The sequence below is a fragment of the Paramisgurnus dabryanus genome, chromosome 15 (genome assembly GCF_030506205.2).
Source record: "Paramisgurnus dabryanus chromosome 15, PD_genome_1.1, whole genome shotgun sequence".
NCBI lineage: Eukaryota > Metazoa > Chordata > Actinopteri > Cypriniformes > Cobitidae > Paramisgurnus > Paramisgurnus dabryanus.
In genome coordinates this window covers 7,821,699-7,843,572 of record NC_133351.1, presented here as the reverse complement: position 1 = coordinate 7,843,572, position 21,874 = coordinate 7,821,699, and the positions used below count along the sequence as shown (strand labels likewise).

General features: G+C 38.3%; 1 protein-coding gene across 1 annotated transcript in view; it reads right to left on the bottom strand.

The window, feature by feature from the left end:
• The window catches only part of calcrla (calcitonin receptor-like a), a 47,363-nt gene that overhangs the window by 18,498 nt on the left and 6,991 nt on the right, over positions 1 to 21,874 (bottom strand). The window contains exons 2-7 of the mRNA XM_065252173.1: positions 3,688 to 3,774; positions 3,448 to 3,595; positions 2,834 to 2,947; positions 710 to 822; positions 515 to 606; positions 295 to 421 (exon numbers count right to left, since the gene is read on the bottom strand). Of these exons, the coding sequence (XP_065108245.1) occupies positions 295 to 421; positions 515 to 606; positions 710 to 822; positions 2,834 to 2,947; positions 3,448 to 3,595; positions 3,688 to 3,753 (660 nt within the window). The 5' untranslated portion in view covers positions 3,754 to 3,774. The remainder of the gene's footprint in view (positions 1 to 294; positions 422 to 514; positions 607 to 709; positions 823 to 2,833; positions 2,948 to 3,447; positions 3,596 to 3,687; positions 3,775 to 21,874) is intronic.

The following is a 21,874-nucleotide window of genomic DNA, read 5'->3' as shown; positions in this document are numbered from 1 at the left end:
ATAGGCAGTTAATAAAGATAATTAAAGAAAGGCAGATTGAGGACAAATGATGTCAGTGCTTTTAAATGAATAAAGGAACAGTAAAAACCAGAAATGAATATTTGGTCATAATTTATTCACCCTGACGTTTATCCAAACCATATGCTTTCATTTGTTTTAAAGCAACACAAAATTATAACAAAGATTAATTACCATGTATACTCAAAGTTTATAGTCACAGTTTATAGACTGTCGACCTTCAGTAAATAATTACTGGATGACACAATTGTCCTTCATTGGTTGAAAGCTACTTACTGGATTTCGCTGGAGTAGTTCTTGGTTGTTTGCCACTGCTGTTAACCAAACGATAGTGACGATGGAGTTTAATACAAAGGAAAAGAAGAGGTTTTTGTGCAGGGTTATTCTCTGACAGCTTAAACTCCTGCAGGTACACAAAAAGAAGCACAACCGTAATACAACTCTAAACTACTGTGCAACATAAATATATGATAGGTGAACAGATAATTGCACTTACTTAAAATGGAAGAATATGGTGAGTGAAATAAACAACGATGTTAGGGAAAGCCCATGACCTATTAATGCCAAGTAGAACAAGTTCATTGCGGTCTGCAAGACAATAGACAATAGAATCATGGGATATTTATATCACGAGCCAGTTCAGATTTGTGTTAATATTCATCTCAAGCCGCTGCGCTGTTTGTATTCATACCCTTCGTCCTTCATTAGAGTGCAAATTACATCTGGTGTAATTTGTCCATGTTCGGTTGCTCGCGGGATGCAGGAACCACTGGCCACTTTCTGTGCATATTTTAATGACTATTTCTACATAGGAAACAAAAGTGTTAAATTTTTAAAACATTACTGACTGTGCATGGAAAAAAAATTGTACTAATTAGTACATTTTAATCCCATTCCTGGACCACAAAACCATTCAGTATTGTAGGTCCCATGGATATATGTGTACTGTAGCAATAGCCAACAATGTATTGTATGGGTCAAAATTCTTGAGTTTTAAGTGATGTGTCAGTAAATAATGACAATGTTACATATGCATTTGGCTATGTATGTGGATTACACCAGTGTACTGCTGAAGTGAGTACAGTACATAGCAATGCTGACATCGGGGGCACGTGTGTCGAAATTCTTAGGCATAAAATCTGCTTCCGCCAGCACGGGACTTTTACAATGCGTCTCATGCAATATCCAATCCTCGTTGCATGGTTGTAGTATGTGGTTACCATGGGTCCGATGCCCATTGCAACTAAAGTCTGATGCCCATTCCGACTAAAACAGTAAGGGCCCTATCTTGCACCCAGCGCAATTGACTTTGTCAGTGACGCATGTATAATTCGTATTTTGCACCGGCGCACAGCGGGTTTTTCCCTCCACAGACACACGTCGGCAAACTAGGGAATGAACTTGCGCTCCCTGGGCGGTTCAGCGCAAAAAAAGGAGGCGTGTTCCGGCGCAAACCATCCCTGATGCTATTTTGCAGTTTCAAAAAACAATTGCGCAACTGACCAGAAAAAAATATTCTAAAGAACGCGTTGTTCATTATGCTATTTTAAGGGCGCATGCTTGACCATAATGTATAGCGTGCACAACTTTGCTTTGCTTATCTAATCTACACAGATGCAACAGTTATTTTTGCAAATCATAAATTGTTACAATAAAAAATATTAACACATGAGATAAGGGAAATCATTGTAGTGAGCATTGTGGTGATAGTTTTTATTTATTTTGTGTGGCTGCGTTAAAAAAATTATCATGCAAATAACGATTAAAATATTTTCATAAGTTTGTTGTGTGGCTGTATTACGTTTATTTTATGTAAATAATAATTAAAATGTTTTCATAAGAAGCCTTAATGTATGTGAACTTGATTTGTAAGTTATTTCTCCCGCCGGGAAAATAGCAACAGCACCCAAGATCCACCCACAAAGTCACTTGCGCTTTGCGCTTCGCACTTGCGTTTCAGTTCGTTAAAATAAGGCCCTAAATGTTCATGATTTAATTTGAAAGAACTAACAAAATTCTACCTCCTGTTAAAATGTCATGCAAATATCTGATAAAATTAGAAAGTTATAAGCAAAAACATGTGAATAAGCATAATTTTCGGTCACACACCTTCCATAGACATCCATATATAACTTTTTCCTCTGATTTCTAATATTAAAAATATTATAACTTTCTCAATCCTCAATGGATTTTTACAATCCAGGTATCTTTGTAAATGGGAATGTCTGCTCTGTCTAGTCATGTGATGCATTTTGAGCTTTGGGGTTTTTGAAAATGTTGTCATCATACCTACAGTACAAGTGGGAAACTTTAGCTTAAATTTTAAAAGTGAAATTCAATAAAAACCCTTGAAAATATCATAATAAAAATCTTAATCAATTACCGAATTACTGCAACATGACAATTTAATACGGGCACATACTTAGGCTAATTGTTGTGTATACTTGAAAACTATTTTATTTCTAAACACTTTCCAAGAACTAATAGAAATCATTATACTGTAGTGCTTAATGCATTGACTGCAAAATCAATTTTTTCTTCCTGTTTTATGCACTTCCACCAAAAATGCTTTTCTCTCATCACTTCAGCTTGTAGTCGGAAAGAAAACACCCCATCTAACCACATTCACTCCCTGTTGTCCTGCAGGGCAGAGATGTTTCCTTACATCAAAGTATTAAAAGCCATTTATCTTTTGATATATGCTCATGTTGTGACAGTGAAGGACAATAAAGCGAGGAGGAAATCAAACTGTAAAAAAGCGAGTAGAAAGGGCTCAGATCGAACCTTATACAGGAGCACAGAACCTTAAATTCACCTGTAGGGTCAAAGTCCTGGTAATAGTCCGGGCAGTGTTGCTCAGATGTGACACCGGCCTCCGTGTCGTCCCAACATAACCATCCATCCCAGGTCCTGTTGCATACTGGACCAGCTAAAGGAAACAAAATAAAAGCAAAACGTTTCATTTATGTAATTCTCCTATCACCCAACAGGACCATTTCTTATTGAGAAGCACTTCTCTAAAACTGAATAAAGAGTTACCCGAGGCATTCGCTGTTCCTGCTATATTAATAATACAAGATGACAAAAACTAATATCATGATATATATATTTGAGAACAAGTGTAGTTGATGTGTTAGAAGCAGGAAAAATGGTGATCATAATGTTATGGCTGGTCGGTGTATATATAAATGGATATTAAAATCGTATTTGTTTTTATTAATATTTTAGTCATTGAGCATAATGCATTTGTGCCACACACTTGCTATTTAAGGGGTCCTATTATTATTCCCACCTTCCAGTTTAAAGAACTTTAAAAATATATGGTTGGTTATGGATTAAGTTGGAACCAATATAAGATGTTGACCAAGGTAGGCCACCATTTGAAAACTCTTATATATACAGTACAAAAAAAAACTGTAAAGTACTTACTTTTTCTGTCTTGAGGGTTGTCCTTCATGATCCTCTGATAGCATTCGAACTGGGCAGTCACAATCTTGTTTCTGGTAATGCTAATGTCATGATACACATTCTGAGGAACCTGTTGCTGACTTTCGTTCACCTCAGGACTGGCAATAAGCTACATAAAGCAGACACGTTCAGAAAGTCATTTCTTCTTTCCATCTGGAGAACGTGATAACAGCTTTGGTAATAGCTATATACTTTTCTCACCTCTGTGACAGATCCCAGCACTAACAGACAAAACACCCAACAGCTGCGCATCATCTTCTTTGACATTTCCAATGGTCCTCTATTGATCTGCAAGGCAGTTGACATCAATAAAACACTGCACACAGTACACAGGGCTCTTATACAACTATTGACAAAAGCAGAAGTACTCAAGTGTTCAAAGATACACACACATCAATGCATTTACAAACACTAAACTTATACAAAAAATGTTGGAACAAACATTCATAATATTTTAGGACAAAAGGGAATTCTTGTAACCACTGATCATAACGCATGCAAGTATGCGTAATGCAAGTAAGTAAGGCTGGGCAACATCGCAATGATAACAAATATATGTATATTTATGTATTTGCTCTGAAATGGCTTATTCATTGTAGGCTAATAAAAAGTGCATTAAAATCATCACAGTAATTCTTAGTTTTGTTCAACAGCAACAACATAAACAAGCGACTTCCGTGGAAAAAACGTAACTTCCGGTAAACTCCACTAAGAATAAATAACAACAAAGTCCTTTTAAAGTAGTCAGTTTATATAAAAAGCAAAATAAACAACACGTAGATTACCTAGGAAACCAAAACGTGTTATTTTCGACGAGGTATTTGAGTCAGACTATTAAACAAACAGAAACTGGAAGTAAAGTTCCGATCAGACGCGTAAGCTCGTCACCGCACGTGCATCCGATGAAACCATCTATATAAAAAGCTCAGATGCATTTCATTTCATTTCATTTTATTTATTTAGATGGGACAATGCATATTAATGAACGTACAATAAGAATTGACGTAAATACACCGGATTTAGCACAATGCTAATTTCCATCCGTAGTCCCACACATAAAAAACAAACTCACAATAAACAAACAACATACACAACAATTTATAAACCTATAACACTAAAAACAGATAAAACACCTGAACAATGTAAAATACAAATAGTTACACTTTTTTTTAAAATACGGGAATACTATACATCTTGTTAAATATAAATTTGATCTACCTATCTATCTAACTTTTTACCTTATGTTCACATTTATAATTATTATTAAGCCATCTTTTAAGCTGCTTCTTAAATGATGCAAAAGTAGGACTATCTCTAATTTCTATTGGCATACTGTTCCAATTTGTGCAGCCTTTAATAGAGAGGACGTTTTGCGCAAATGTGGACTTTCTAAACGGTACTTCACAGTCCCCTCGAGTAATTGACCTCGTATTAGTCTTACTATTTCTCTTTTTTATGAAGTCCCCCAGGGGTGGTGGGGCCATTCCATTCATTGACCTGTAAATAAGGCAGCTGTGTTTAAAAACTTTAAGATTTTCAAAACTTAAACATTTATGCTTTTCTAAAATTGAGCAATGGTAAAACATCTGTGGTTTCCTGTCAAATACCTTAATTGCTTTTTTTTATTTGCATAAACCTCTTTTAAAAAAATTAGATAATGATTTTGACTAAATGCTCTCAGCATGTTTTATACATTCATAAAATAAATTGGCTTCAAATCCGCTTAATCCTGACCTCAGGCCATTTAGAAGTACCGGTTAGTTAGCAGAATCTGAAACGCCATTACAATTTTTCAGCAAAGTCCTCTAAGTGACAGAATGTTTTTACTCTGTTAAAGGAGATTAACTGAATATATTAGAATATTGACAGAATTTTTAAACCTTTAACCTTTATTTAGAAAGACTTTTGCATGTACACCTACTTAAAAGGGTTTTGCAGCGAAAGAAAGTGCACCTATTTTATTGCTTAAAAACTTTATTTAATATATTTAATATAATGCAAAGTGTTTGCGTGGTTTATGGTTAAAAACAAATTCTTTTCCACATTTTTGTAGCTCCAGATATACTGTTTTTCTCAAACACATGGATTTGAAATGAGCTGTGCATAGAAATGTGACGCTGCTTACCATGTTTGAAAGATTCGTGCAGAATGTAATGCTAACAAGAGTTAACTTACGGGAAGTTGAAAGTTGAAAACGATAACTCGTGTCATCGTTTACTTGGGGGTACGTAGCAACCTTTTCCTTATCGTTAACATGTACTTATACACACTTACAAACCAAATGAAATGTACAATTGTGAATCGGACCATAGGTGCTCTTTAAAAACCAATAAAATGACTAAAGTGAAAATATTTGTGAAAATAAGCCATTTCAATTACTGATTAATAACCTTTTCATAACCATTAAAGTGAAATTACTGAACCTAAACATAAGAGCCTGATCATACTGGACCTCTGATGAGAACATCCCTCGGCAGTTCAGAAGGAGGGTTTGGCGTACAGTATATTCATATCTGTTTGGACTTACTGATCTCATGTCATACTCTTGTCGGAGGGGGGTTATTGCAAATTAGAAACAGACACATACAATACAGCATATGATTAAAGTACACTGGCAGATGCCCATGACCACTGAAAGATCTGATTGTTGCTGCACCATTGACCGTGGAGCTAAAATAATACCTTGTTTACTTTTCCATCTGAGAGTATAAACATGCAGCGAGTGAATGTTTGTGAGCTTTTCTGCGAGCTGGTCTCACTGATATCTTTATTCTGTTGATATCTGCCCTATTTTATGCTCTCCTGGTATCTGCACTATTTAAACAAACAGCAGTTTTATCTTGCTTATACAGCTTCAGAACACAAGCATATGGGAGAATATTACGAATGGCGATTTCAGTCATTTTAAGCACTTGAGCGTTTGAGGGACGTGGTTGGGTGTAGGTGGTGCGAGTATCGTTTGTGCTATTTTCGTAATAGTTGGTTTCTGTACATATGCGTCACGCCAAGTCTTCACTGGTGGAGTTTGATTTAACAAACAGTTTGTCTGTTCACGCCAAATGCAAAACTGCCTTGTGATGCAATTATAGTTAATCAGAAGTTAATTGTGACCCTGGACCACAAAACCAATCTGGTATTAACGACCAAAGCATCATGTATTACTAACGATAAATAATTATTTTATATATTTACAAAATATCTTCATGGAACATGATCTTTACTTAATTATCCTTATGATTTTTGGCATACAAATAATTTGTGACCAATGCAATGTATTGTTGGCCATTGCTACAAACACACCCCTACCACTTATGACTGGTTTTGTGGTCCAGGGTCACAATATCTGATGTTTAAAATACTGTTGCTTTTGGTGTCAACTTAAAGGGATAGTTCGGCCAAAAATGATATTAAACCCATGATTTACTCACCCCCAAGCTGTCCGAGTTGCATATGTCCATCGTTTTTCAGACAAACACATTTTCGGATATTTTAGAAAATGTTTTAGATCTTTCAGTTGATTAAATGTAATGTTACGGGGTCCACGACCTTCAAGTCCAAAAAAAGTGCATCCATCCTTTACAAAATAAATCCAAACGGCTCCAGGTTGATAAACAAAGATCTTCTGAGGGTAATCCGCGCGGTGTTGTTGTAGAAATATCCATATTTAAAACTTTATTGACGTAAATAACTACCTTCCGGTAGCGCCACCATCTTAGTCACGTCCGCATTCAGGATGAGAGCTTACGCAGCATACGGAGGCTACTCTGCTGCTGCTCTGTGCCCCCGCCCTCCGAATTTGTCATACGTCACTAAGAAAAGTGCGTACACTACGCTTATACTATCTCCTGAATACAGAGGAGTTACCTCTGTACCGGAAGGTAGTTATTTTCGTTAATAAAGTTTTAAATATGGATATTTCTACAACAAAACCGCGCGGATTACCCTCAGAAGACCTTTGTTTATCATCCTGGAGCCATTTGGATTTATTTTGTGAAGGATGGACGCACTTTTTTGGACTTGAAGGTCGTGGACCCTGTAACTATACATTTAATCAACTGAAAGATCTAAAACATTTTCTAAAATATCCGAAAATGTGTTTGTCTATAAAACGATGGACATATGCAACTCGGACAGCTTGGGGGTGATTAAATCATGGGTTTAATATCATTTTTGGCCGAACTATCCCTTTAAATGGTTTGAAAAATCATTTGGCCATATATTGTAGGTTTTGATAGTATGTGTACATCCAAACATCAAACACGTACTGTGTGTCTGTTGAGGATTTAATTGCAAAGCTATTGGCATTCGTTTGGTGTCGGTCTTTTCTAACAGCTTGCCCTCTTCTAGGAAGGCGTTTGGTAGACATTGGAAAATGGCTGTGGGGATTGCTCCCATCAGACACAAGTGTCCGTGAGGTCACACATGAGGTCAGGCACACAGTCGGGCAATCCAGGTCTGGGTTTTGTGCATGACAGTCACATTCTTCCATATCACAGTAAACTATTTATTTATGGACTTTGCTTTGTACAAAGGAGGACCAATTTCATTCCGAATGAAGTTGGAAGCACAAAATGTTGTAGCATTATATGCCACACAGTGCAAGCTTATTTCATAAATTGCTGTAAAATATCTGAAAAAACACTTACGTGTACAAACCGTTGTGTGGCATGTATAATAACACAAGCAGCAGTACTCTGAAAAAATATTAGTGCGCATCAACTACAACCCATCATTTCTCCCGCTTGTGTTTTAGCGACTCGCTCCTAGACCATCTCCTCTAAGTAATTAGATTGAGCAAGATGCATCTTAAAGGGACACTCATCTTAAAGGGTCATTTTCCAGCTCCCCTAGAGTTAAACATTTGATTTTTACCATTTTGGAATCCATTCAGCTGATCTCCGGGTCTGGCGCTACCACTTTAAAATAGCTTAGCAAAATCCATAGAATCTGATTAGATCATTAGCATCACATCAAGAAGATAACCAAAGGGTTTTGATATTTTTCCTATTTAAAGGAACAGTATGTAAGAAATTTATATAAATTAATCGTAAAATGGCCCTGATGTGTCACTAGACATTAAAAAATAATTTTCATTTCAAATACTTATATCACTGACAACAGTGATCCGGCCAGGAAATTGTCATTTAAAAAGGGGAGTTGCAGCCCTCAACTGATGTTTATGTTGTCATGTTGTGTATTGGCCACCAGCTGTGTGATTGCAGTACCAGTTTTAGCCACAAGTTTTGTGATTGCAGTACCAGTTTTGGCCACAATCCTACATACTGTTCCTTTAAAACTTGACTCTTCTGTAGTTACTTCGTGTACTAAGACTGACGGAAAATTAAAAGATGCAATTAAAAGTGCCCGAAAATAGTCCCCTGCTATTGGAAGATACTAAGGGGACTATTTTTGGCTGCTGCGTATTATCATTGTGCCTCCTACAGCCATGTTATGGCAGCAAAGTCCTTGATTATTACACCAGAATGAGAGTAGGGGTGCGTGGGGCAAAAACTAACGCGGGTTAGTTGTAACACAGACTGTTTTGTTTTTCCGTTATTTTTTTTCACGCTGCCAAAAGACAATCTCCTGCAAATTATTGGAAATGTATAATGTTTTTCCAGAGAGTTATTGATGAACGAGTGATTTTTTTGTGGCAAGTAAATTTTTTCATCATATGTTTTTTTTTCGGTTTCTAAGTTGGGTGTGTAAGATACCAAATCCAATGGTATGTCATATTAATAAGGGTCTTGTTGACTAAAACACAGCATCGTTTTGAAATATGTCTGCAGCTCTTAGCAACTTTTTTGGTGGGCTTGAAAATATTTTGACCCAGCGGGGTTAATTGTAACGCTGTGTTACAACACACCCCTCAGCACTTACGATATGAAAACCCCTAACGTTAGCGTAATTCTTGCCGTTGTTTTAAATAGGATACACTAATGATTGCTGGCTTCCAACAGCATAAATGTGCCTGTTTTTCAAAAATCGTGTGTCAATTTAATTTTTGTTTACATCTTTAATATTTATTGAATAAGGTCACGTCAAAGATTGAAATCATAATGAAACTAATGGCTAAAATCAGACTTTGATGCTCATTATCTCAGAATTAGATTTTGAAACTGTAGTATGGTTATTACAGACTGGGTCACATATAAAAATGCTTTGTTAAAATTGTGCTGCTTTTTCTCACATATTTAGACATTAGTTCAATTATAAATTAATACAATTGTTAGAAAAGGGCTGAATGAACGAATACAGTGTGGATATCTGTCTATTATAGACAGATATATAAACAATATCCACTTTAAGTATATCGACAAAATAGTATTGCAATATTTGCAAACTTAATTTTTAGCAACTAACCCCCTGCCTGTTACAATTAACCCCACCTATGGGGTAAGTTGTAATGTCTGTACTTCTGTCACGTTTGGTGTAATTGTCCAAGAATGGTAAGTACTAGAAACAAACTTCAAATGTTCATTTGTAGCAGAGATGTGTGTGTTGCTTGTTTAATTATAAAAATATAATTCATCAAACTCAAATATTTTTTTAATGAATGAGCCAAAACCAACCGTTCGGTTGTGCCCCGCTCTCCCCAAAAGTTCCTAGCCATATCTACCTAGAACATCTACCTTTTTATTTTCCGGTGGTCTTAGTACACAATGTAACTACAGAAGAGTCAAGTTTTAAATAGGAAAAATATTGAAACTCTTTGGTAATGTTTTAGGTGCGATGCTAATGGTCTAATCAGATTATATGGACTGTGCTAAGCTATGCTAAAAGTGTTAGCGCCGGACCCGGAGATCGGCTTAATGGATTCCAAAATGGTAAGAATCAAATGTTTAACTCTAGAGGAGATGGAAAATGAGCATATTTTCAAAAAGTGGAGTGTCCCTTTAATACCAGGTGTAAACAAATCCTGAAGATTTGTCTTTACTGGAATTAAAGAAACAGTTCTGTTTCTAATTCATACTATTTAACATTTAGGTTATGGAGGTGTGTGTGCGCCTTATAAAAGAAGTCTACTATTATTTGCAGTAGGTTGGGGTCATTATTAATGAATAGAAAGGATACGGTTACATTCTATGCAAGCACATGCAGCCTGACAAATGGGTGTGAACTCCAAACACTAAGGCCTGTGTTTTGCAATCAATGGACAAAATGGTCAATTTATTGATTGGGTCATCTTCTTTATTACCTCATTATGGGTCAAGACTATATATCATACATTTATTGAATACTCACAGAAGCTCTGTTTATATACGTGTAAGAAAACAATTGTGAAACAGGAGAGTAGCATTTAACCCCACTTAAATAAGGTGATGTTATTTATCCTTCAATAAGCCAATACTGTATACTGATTCAATCTCACAGTTTCAAAGCATCCTTTTGGTAATGGGCAGTTTCAGTTTAGCTGCGCTATTGTTTCGGATGAAGTTTAAGAGTGTAAACATCCCAGGATGACCAAAGGATGTTTACTTGCCATTTAAGTTCCTGCTAAGCATTCACAGTTGCATTTTCCTACTTCCAGAATAGCACCAGTTCACTCAAAATCTCACAATGTGATCTGCAGCGGTTAATCGTATTGCTCAACAACCTGCCCAGCTGCATGCATGTGGTTGTAAATATTCCCTACATACTACTTCTTAAGAAATGCGCATGTAAACAAAGGAACTGTGCACTTAAGATAAGCGCTCTGTTCTCATGTTTTGCTTTGTTATCTTTAATGAACAGTTCATGGATAGTGCAAAAATTTGTTTCACTGGCAACCCTACATACGCTAAATCTGAAATAAAGCCATATACATTTACACTTTTACGCTTATGTATTTGCATGACGGCTTTCCCCGAAGTGGGAAACACACAATATGTGTATGTGTGTTCTCTGTGAATTGAACCGATGACCTATGGGCTGCTAAATGCAATGTTTTACAGGTTGAGGAGCATGTGCTTGTTCCAGAAAGGAAAAACTTCAACAGGTGTCTTTGCACCAGAGATTCCCAGCTGTAACCTGCCACCTGATTCACACATAACAGCCCTTAGGCCACAGGTGATTTTCAAAACCTACACACTATTTTTACATTTTGTTTTGTTTTGTAAGAAACCCAGTTTCACATATGTAGTTTTGGCAAGGTTGGTTGCAGCTGATTTGCATTAGTCAAAGATAAGAGTGAAGCTGACATTGGCTCGCAGCTTGCCTTCGACACAGATGTTGAGTTTTACGAAGCATGCAGATGCTGGAAACAGGGCGGGTGATGCTGTTCGAGAGAAAGTCTTAAGTGTGTTGCGTAGTGCTTAGCTGGAATAGATGGATAGTTCGCTTGGGAACATGGCGAGATGTAACTTTCTCAGAGATTTCCTGGCAATGCATTGCTTTAAGAGCCTGACGAATGATGGTGACCCAACATGATGACAACGTAGTTTATCATACAAAAAATTTATAAAAGCCTTTTGGCTTTATAAATCAAACATTGAGATATCAAGAACTGCAAGCCAAACAATGTGCAACACAATGAACACGTGGGATTGGCACAAACTGCATTTATCTTTGCTCCTAGTGAACCAAATTTAAGGACAGATTTTGTAAACAAGGCAATTAACGAGCACAGTTCCAAAAAAGTGCAGAAGGGAAATTTCTGTCAAGGTGCACGTTAAAAAACACAGGCGTAACATCTGACTTGCATAATGACCAACACAATTTAAGACATAATTATGGGTGTTAAATATTGGCACAAAAGGCAGTAAACTGATGAGCAAAAACATTGGTATATCATGTTGCAGTTTTATTTAAAGGGACACTCCAATTTTTTTGATAATATGCTCATTTTCCAGCTCCTCTACAGTTAAACACTTGATTTTTACCTTTTTGGAATCTATTCAGCTGACCTCCGAGTCTGGCGCTACCACTTTTAGCATAGCTTAGCATAATCCATTGAATCTGATTAGACCATTAGCATCGCACTAAAAAATAACCAGGGCTCCAGACTAACTTTTTTCACTAGAAGCACAGTCGCCCCCAACTGAAAATTTTAGGGGTGCAACCAGAAAATTTAGGGGCACACACCCTGAATCAACATGCTAACCAAATAATCACATTTCTACTTATTTACACTGTATTACTAATAAATACTTTGATAGATGCAGAAAGTACAATGTGCTGTTTCAAATTCAGTGTCACATCACAAAAAAAGGTCAAATTTACGGGTCGCACATGTGCGACTGGATGTAAAATTCAGTGGCACACTCTCAAATTTTGGTGGCAAAATGCCCCCATTTGGTGGCAGTCTGGAGCCCTGATAACCAAAGAGTTTCGATATTTTGCCTATTTAAAACTTGACTCTTTTGTAGTTACATTGTGTACTAAGACTGACGGAAAATTAAAAGTTGCAATTTTCTATGCCAATGTGACTATATATATATCGAAACTCTTTGGTTATTTTTAGCGTGATGCTAATGGTCTAATCAGATCAATGGATTATGCTAAGCTATGCTAAAAGTGGTAGCGCCAGACCCGGAGATCAGCTGAATGGATTCCAAAACAGTAAAAAAATCAAATGTTTAACTCTAGGGGAGCTGGAAAATTAGCATATTTGCAAAAAAAAGTGTACTGTCCCTTTAAATACTCTCCTCCTATAATGTCGCATCTGAAAGGGAAAGCATTTTATCTCCCCTTTAAAAGATGAAAAGCCTACATACTTGCCAATCTGAGTGTACGCATGATTTCATAGTTAATTGCATTAAATTATTTGTGCATTTAGCATTGTTTTTCCCATTCTCTGTGACACTGTAAAGACCGGCGACCTACTTTCAATCCACGAGCAGTAATATACTGCAGACATCTAGACATTTCATACTCATGTGCACTCTTTAGTATAAAGTCATTTCAATGTCATATTATGACACTAATACTTTTAACAATGACAGCTTCTGCAATAACAATTACAGTAGAGGGATTGCCTAAACTTGAACGTCAGGTTTGTCTGGACTGCTGCATGATATTACAAAACAGGTTATGAAATCTTTCACTGTAAAACAAATATACTAACTTATCACAGATAAAAATCTGAATAATATTAACAACAGTATAGGCTGAACCAAAAAGGTGCAAATGTTTTATTTAGACTCAGACTTACTTTCGGTGAGGGAGACAGCACAATGTACCCTGTCATTTCAACATCTGCTAAATAAGGTCAGCAAACTGCTGTTACGAAACACAGCAACTAACTACCTGGACAAATCTGCTTATGTCGGTAATATGATCTGAAGTTCCTGCTGCTGCCCCGGCTAGTACAGCTGAACATGCAAAACCCCAGAGGTGACCATTATGATATCCTCCAGTGTTGCTACTGATACAAACAGATACACTCATGGCCAAAGAGAACAAAAATAAAACTGGGTGGCATAGCCGGTCATATACAGTTACCAAAATACTCTTTTAAAAATAAAGCCATCACAAGCTGCCCCTAAATAACACCTTCAGGGTAAATAAATATTTTCTTATTTCAGGAGTCAGACCATAAATCTATCCTGCCGTTAATATAATGTTTTCCATAGATTTACAGACACTTGAGAAAAAATAATCTGATAGTCTCAGGCTCAATGTCACATTGACGGACCAATTGGCTGAACGTCTGGTGCATATGAAACACTTTTTGGAAACAATTCAGCAGATTTCGTAGTCATTCTCTGATGGTTGAATTATACAGAATTTCAGGTAGATCTTTAACTTTCCATCCAGAAACAAAACAAAGTTGTCTAATCGAAGAAGATGGCTTTCATGTTTAACTCAGTGACAATATGCTTTATCGATATTGGAACAAAAATTTAAACAATGCAAGGTATTTAAACATGTTTGCCATTGTTGTTACAAACATTAAATATGTTTATGACGGACAGTTGCACACCAGTCTCTTACATGGTCCTTGGCCATTCAAAGCTGCCTTGGTTCCCAGACCTTAAGTGCGAAGTTTTACGCAAGACTAATTTGAATATAGACGCCTGTTATGATGGATAATTTAAAAGTTACGATTTGGAAAATCTGTGTATATATTTAAGTAGCTAAGCTATAACAGTAAATCTTAACTTTATTAAGTGTTTGTCTTTATCAAAAATACTTTTTTTGCCACAGAATAGCTTGAACTGTAAAAAAAGGTGCTAAATAGCACTTAAAGTGGTTCACTGGCTCGTAATCAATCATAGCAGAACCAATTTAAGTACTTTAAATGTCACCTATAGAACTACGACTACTGGAGTACTGTACCACTTGTGGTTCTACATAGCACCACGTGGTTTTGCATAGGTGCTATAGTGGTTCCTTTATGATTACAAGCCAGTGAACCACTTTTAAAAAGTTGAAGTTTTTAAATATATACATTTTTACAGATGCCCAGATACAAGATAATGGGTCTCATTCATTAAGCATGCGTAAGCGCAAATTTGTGTGTGAGATGTGCATACGGAAGATTTCACAAACAAATCGTGATTCAACAAAAACCTTTGTATCAAAATTTCTTCTAAATGTACGCAAAAATTCAAGAAAACCTAAAACCACTCGTAAGCAATAATCACGTACGCTATAATCAAATACTAGGCTATAATTATAATGTTTATAATAATGTTGATATATACAATTTAATTTACATGATTATTTTGAGTATTTTAATATTTTCTGTTTTATATATTATTATGCATGATCTATATTATTACTATATACATTATATAAAAAAAATGTATAGCCTACTTATTTTTTCTACACATATAAAGAAGATGCACGTTATGACAAATCTTTTTCCTTTCTCACTTTTTAAATCTCTATATGAAAGCGTCTGCTTAATGTACGGAAGAGGATTAGGGCCACTGGTGAAAAAATTATTTAAAATTCTAACTTTTTTCTCAGAATTCTGACTTTAATCTCAGAATTCTGACTTTAATCTCAGAATTCTGACTTTAATCTCAGAATTCTGACTTTAATCTCAGAATTCTGAGAATAAAGTCAGAATTCTGAGAATAAAGTCAGAATTCAAATTCTGAGATTAAAGTCAGAATTCTGAGATTAAAGTCAGAATTCTGAGATTAAAGTCAGAATTCTGAGATTAAAGTCAGAATTCTGAGATTAAAGTCAGAATTCTGAGATTAAAGTCAGAATTCTGAGAATAAAGTCAGAATTCTGAGAATAAAGTCAGAATTCTGAGATTAAAGTCAGAATTCTGAGATTAAAGTCAGAATTCTGAGATTAAAGTCAGAATTCCGAGATTAAAGTCAGAATTCTGAGAAAAAAGTCAGAATTCAAATTCTGAGATTAAAGTCAGAATTCTGAGATTAAAGTCAGAATTCTGAGATTAAAGTCAGAATTCTGAGAATAAAGTCAGAATTCAAAAAAAAATTTCACCAGTGGCCCTAATCCTCTTCCGTATTAATGCCTAATGTAAGTAATGTTAATGTAATGAGAAGTCCAAACGTCAATCACTTGATCTCCTGTCTGTTTTATTTTACAGTAGATACAGATGCGTGTCTCTGTCATATTAATTAAATGTCATATTTGTTAATGTTACTCCGGTCGGTGGACAGCACTGGCTTCCTCCATTGACAACAAAACCTACCGAATAAAAAATGCAAAGCAAAACAGAACTTCACCGATAATAAATATGATAATTTCTTTTCCAGCTCTTTTGCTTCTATGACAAACTGCTCTAAAATTTTCTGTGGACCAGCGCTGCAGAAAGCCCTTATATAAAGCTGGTTTTGGTGTGTTTTATGCAAATTACAAACCTCGTGCATGCGACCGCTCATGTAGGACACTCCAAATTCACTAATGTAAGAACAAGTACAAGAACAAATTCATGTGTGTACGCACGTGTTGTGAGTTAGGCAGAAAGTTTTCGTGAGAAGTTCAAGTGTGCGTATAAATGCGAAAAACTTACACAATTATTACTGAATGGGACCCAATGTTTGGATAAAACTCTTGTAATGCAGCAGTAAGAAAAGCTTTTTAAATATGCTGTTAAATATGTGCAAATTCTGATTTAAAATATTCTGCAGGAACGACAAGCTTGTTTCTATAAATGAAGAATATTAATGAGGTCTTCTGTGCTTTCACATGACTCCTCTGTAGCGCATATACAAATATGGTAAGCAGTTAGGACTTTCTCAAACTATAGAAACCTAACCACTAACCTCTTGTGTTGTGCACCCATCAACATAAATTAACCTTGACATTCTACATCCTTTTATCCACTTCACTGCTTGGAAACACACCAAACAGATGTAAATACAATCTCAATGTATAAAAAAATCGTTTCCTCCAGAATGAAAATAGCTTTTTTCAAACTTGTGTGACTTCCAATAAAAAAATATATTTTGCATGACTACTAATAGAGGACCTCCATACAAAAAATCAAATGGTGACCTGGAAGGTTTCAAAAAGGACAAACAAGCATCAAAAATCAGAAGAATAGTATATATATATATATATATATATATATATATATATGAATATCAAATACTAACACATGTGATAAAACCTCTTTTTTTTTAAGAAAAAATGGGGCAAAGGAAAACCATTTTTAAACTAGAGCAAAGAAAAAAAGTAAAAATATTGAGACATACAAACATTGCCAAAGATTTTTTTTTCGTATATGGCAGATGCCAAGCGATTCGTCACATGAATTACTTCATAAGTCCTTTATTGTCCTGTCCATCATCCACATATTGTATTGTAAAAGCTTCACAGGAGAAAGATGTTAAATGGGTTGTATCAGCATGAGGCTGAGCAGAAATGACATTTTTGGGTGAACTTCTCCTTTAAAGATAGAGTGCTAAAGTGGGGCACTTAGAAAACATTGTGCTGATAGCAGATCTCCAAAGACATCCTGCTGAGTGCAGACAGCAAGCTTTGTGTCTTGGGCTTGAAAACATTTCCTTTGCAAACCATGAACCCTTAATCACATCAAAGATCTGTTCTAAAAGGCCACCAGCATGAGCTCCTAGAATTCCTTGGAGAAAATAAAACTAAAAGTTCACCTCTATATTTAATGATGCAACTTTTAACCCTTCGACCACAGAAAGCATGTGAAAGGTCCTGAACTTGAAATGCAGGAGACTCGCTTCTTATAGGAAAAAGATGTCGGTAAGTTAGAACGCAAGGCTGAGTTATGCAACTCGGATAAAACTTGCATCAAGCAAGAAACCATGGAGGTGAGATGGGGGTGGTTTAGTGTTAAAATTAGAAGAGGAAGATACAGTTCCAATTTGTGCTCCTAAAGCATTCTGTGATAAATTAAATCCCACTTTAAAGGAAGCGTTTGGCAGACACACGATAACCTAAGACTGACCCACTTGGAAGTGGGTGGGTTTAGAAAAAGGCACATACATTCCCAGGATCCCCCTCTCTTTTCGAATGGTGGCATAGGCCAATAAATCTTAAAGCCAAAGGCAGTATGTTTAGTATACTGTATATCAGCTTGGAACACACATTAAAAATCTCAATATTACCGCTGTTCAACAACCCACACAAAGTCCTTCAACTCTATGCTTCTCCTTTATAACTAATGCTGTCTCATTCTCTCTGTCATCAGCTACATTTATAGCCATAATGAATCATAGTGCAGGACATTATGCCAGACAATATAGGGATATTCACTGTTGTAGATAAGCCTCTGCAAAGTGTTTGATAGATAAAAGTGTTGTATCTAAGAGGCTGTTTACACTTGGCATTAACATGCGTTTTCGTCGATCGGATCACAAGTGGACGACGTTAATGCCAGGTGTAAACGGTGTTCAAAACTTTTTGAACGCGTCCACTTTCGACCACTTTCAACCACATCCAGAGGTATTCGAAACCACTTTCGATCGGATCGCTTTGGAGTTGCGGAACTCAAATGTGGTTGAATGTGTTCGAACAGCCACACGCGACCGCCTTCTCTCCGCCCATTTATCTATCTGAGGTATTAAACACAAGTTTTACGTCTCTTTTTTACTTCTGGCATGAACATACGGTGAACAGCGCTATTTTTAGCCTTTCATTGATACAACTACTGCGGGTGTTCTCCGTAGTTTCGTTTTGAAAGCGTGAAAGTTGCGCGAACCTATTTCATCAATTGCACTGAAAATTCAGAGAAAGCTCCAACATATAAACGTACAAAACACTGTGCAGCAAGTTTACTTGCTAAACAAGCAGTGGACTCTGACATAATAATATTTGCGTCCATATAAACTCATAATTACTCCCGCTCGCGTTTGAATGACAGCAGAGAGACTCGCCCACCGTCTCACGGACCGTCCCCTCACAGTATTCAGGACAGAAGCGGTCGAAAGTGGACAAAAGAGACGGATTTAAATACCAGGTGTAAACGTAATGTGTCTCTCTCGTCCACTTGTGATCCGATTGACGAAAACGCATGTTAATACCAAGTGTAAACAGCTCCTATGAATCAAGATGGCAATATCATTAAAAGAGTCGGAGACCACAAGTTAAAGTTTCTGTTTTGCATTTTCTATCTGTATATAATTTTTTCTGGGTCATTTTTGACCCAGCGTTGGATCAAAAAGGCACAAACTCAACCTATTGGGTTTAACTTTAACCTATGCTGGGTTATTTCAACCTAAAATGTTAGGTTATTTTAAACCCATTGTTGGGTCATAAACATTTTCTGGGTTAATGTGTCCTAAAATTTCTTTTTTTGACCCAACGTTGGGTAAGAAAAGTGTAAGAATAGCAGAAATTGAATTTTACAATGCACATAATAATGGCACATCATCACATATAAACAGGACATAGTTTGCGTAAAATCTGATGATTTGTGTTTTTCCATCATGATTTGAGCATCTTGTATGCTTTAAAAAAATTAATGTTAATGTCATCGGTATCCAAATTTGGTCACATGATTAGCGATCTAACAATATTCTTATTTTGCATGCATGCTTCTTATGATTTATCTGTTTTTTACTTACTGAATCCTACATTTCTAATCTGGGATTTGTAATCTCCCAGACTTTTGGCCCTCTACTTTGTAATGCAATTATATGATGTCACATTATATGTGCGTATCTGTCAGTGGCAGCCGGTGACTTCTTTATTCGAGGGTGCTTGATGCGAAGTTCATCACAACATGTATGTAGCCCATGCGTGTGGTTCCTTTTTTCAAAATATGTGTTCTGCATGTCGAGAGATCCTGTCTGCATCACGTGTCTTGCCAAAATAAGTGCCTACTGCAGACGCTAAAGGGTTTATGATAAAAGAGACGTTTGCGTTTGCCAGATACTTGCATAATCTCATGCGTAATCAGAGTTTACTGTTAAAGGAGTGTCTTGCGTGTATTTTGTGAACGTAAGCGTGGTTCCCTTTCAGTCGGTCACTACGACGTCACGTCGTGACCGACGAATTGGGAACTCGCTTAGAGAGACCAATCTGCTTCGAATACTACTAAAACGCCAATGAACTTGGCATTGAGATATTTGCATAATGCTGGCGCCGCCCCGCCAGGTGCGTATATAAGCAGCAGGTGCAAATAGGGAAATTAGCTTTTATTCGCTTCGAAAGCCGGCAGTATCTGCTACTGAGAAGCTACTTTACTCTGTTGGGATTTGATTGCTGAAGTTGGTTGAACTAGCAGTATCACAGCGGACGCTTCGCTTATTCCACGGCTCTACATCTGTTTATTGTTTTGAGTTTAGTGTGTGCGTTGCCTTCCTGTGCGCTCATCAACTAAGCATCTGAGTGAATTTCCCTAAAAGAGTGATACGAGAGAGCTTTGTGCCTTGTTAAAGGCAGCCACTCTCTCGTATATGCGGGGATCAGCGTCCTTTTCAGGATAGCTTTTCGCCCGTGCGATCTTGGATGCGAGAAGTATAAGGGTTCCAGTGACGGTCACGAGCGCTGTCTTCGTGCTCAGGCATTGAGCACTCCGGGGCTGCGTTCGTGGAGAGTTTCTGTTCTCTCTGTGAGAGCATAACCCTCTTGGATTGCGGAGACGACTGTCGTTTCTACGGGAACGCTGTCCGCGCCCTTGCAGTGCTGACGCCGCCATGGTGCGGCTGTCAAGCGCTCGCAGGGCGCCCTTCGCGTCACTACGCTGAGTAGGACGGAGGATGCGTCCTCCACCTACCGGCCTTCTCATCCTCAGCCGGTTGAGGCTCCAGTGGAGACTGCAGAGTCGTGTTCTACGATGTCTGCCGAATCCATTGGACTTCCTTCTGGTCCCGTCACTTCTGCAGCATCAGAGGGGTGTCCATTTTTCCTCCGAGGCAGAGTCGTTCCGGAGATGGCGGCCGTGCCCGCGAGCGGCGGAGACGGTAGAGTTGGAAAGGTTAACCCCTCTCCGCCCGAACCGTCCCGCCCACATGATTGGTACTTCGGAGCTGCTCGGGCCTCTCGGTCCTCTCCTCCTGTGCCTTTCTTCCCCGACGGCACGAAGAGCTGACGTGATTTGCGGCCGTCCGGCCGTTCAGCTTTCACCCCTCACCTCCCTGACTAACGGAGCCGCTAAGGGCGGGGACCCCTTCAGTGGAGCGGGATGCGTTCCTGGAGGGACCACCCAACCCTTCCCTCCCGTGTTTGTAGACAGTCGTCCGGTTACGGACGCTGCCCATCAGGCATGCCGGAGAGGCGGCTTCAGCCCTGCACGTAATAACGTTGCTGCAGGCTCACAAAGGATTTACCAGGGAGGCCGCGACCTTCAGTCGTGCGATGTCCACCTCAGTGGTTCAAGATCGCCACCTTTGGCTGTGTCTGGCTGACATGACGGACACAGACGAGAACAACTTGAATGCTCCTGTCTCACAGACCGGCCTCTTCGGCGAGCCAGGGGAGTCGTACAGCTCCGCTGCACAGACTGAGGCGATCTCCTAGGTCATGCCCCGGCGGAACAGAGCTGCCCTTGGTCCACCACGCCGGCTCCTCAGTCTGCCTCTCGCCGTCGGCGTCCTGCGGCGACCACCTCCGTTCCCCTCCTCGGACCCCATCTCGGCAGCGCAGGGGAACCGGTCGTCAGCAGCTCGCCCCGCCCGCTTAGCCGCTTCCCGTGAAAATCGGGAGTTTAAGTGGCCAGTGAAGGGCGACCCGGATTGGCAGAGGATCACTCTTCAGGAGATGGAGCTCCTTCCCCCGATAGAGGGTCGGGTGGAAAATCCTTGGTTTGCATATGTTCCACCGGCTGTTTAGCCGGTACCCACTAACCACACATAGAGTGCATTCCTCTTCCCTCTCCAGGTCTCCAGAGGATCGAGAGAGCCGTGAGCGGGCACACACCAGCTCACCCTACCTCTCCTCTATCGCCAGCGGGTGACCTGAGGAGTCCGAGCTCTCCGCTGAGGAGACCGGACCACCAGCACCCTTATCGGAGTCTGCGCTCTCCGCAGAGGAGACCAGACGACCGTCACCCTCAGCGGGCTCA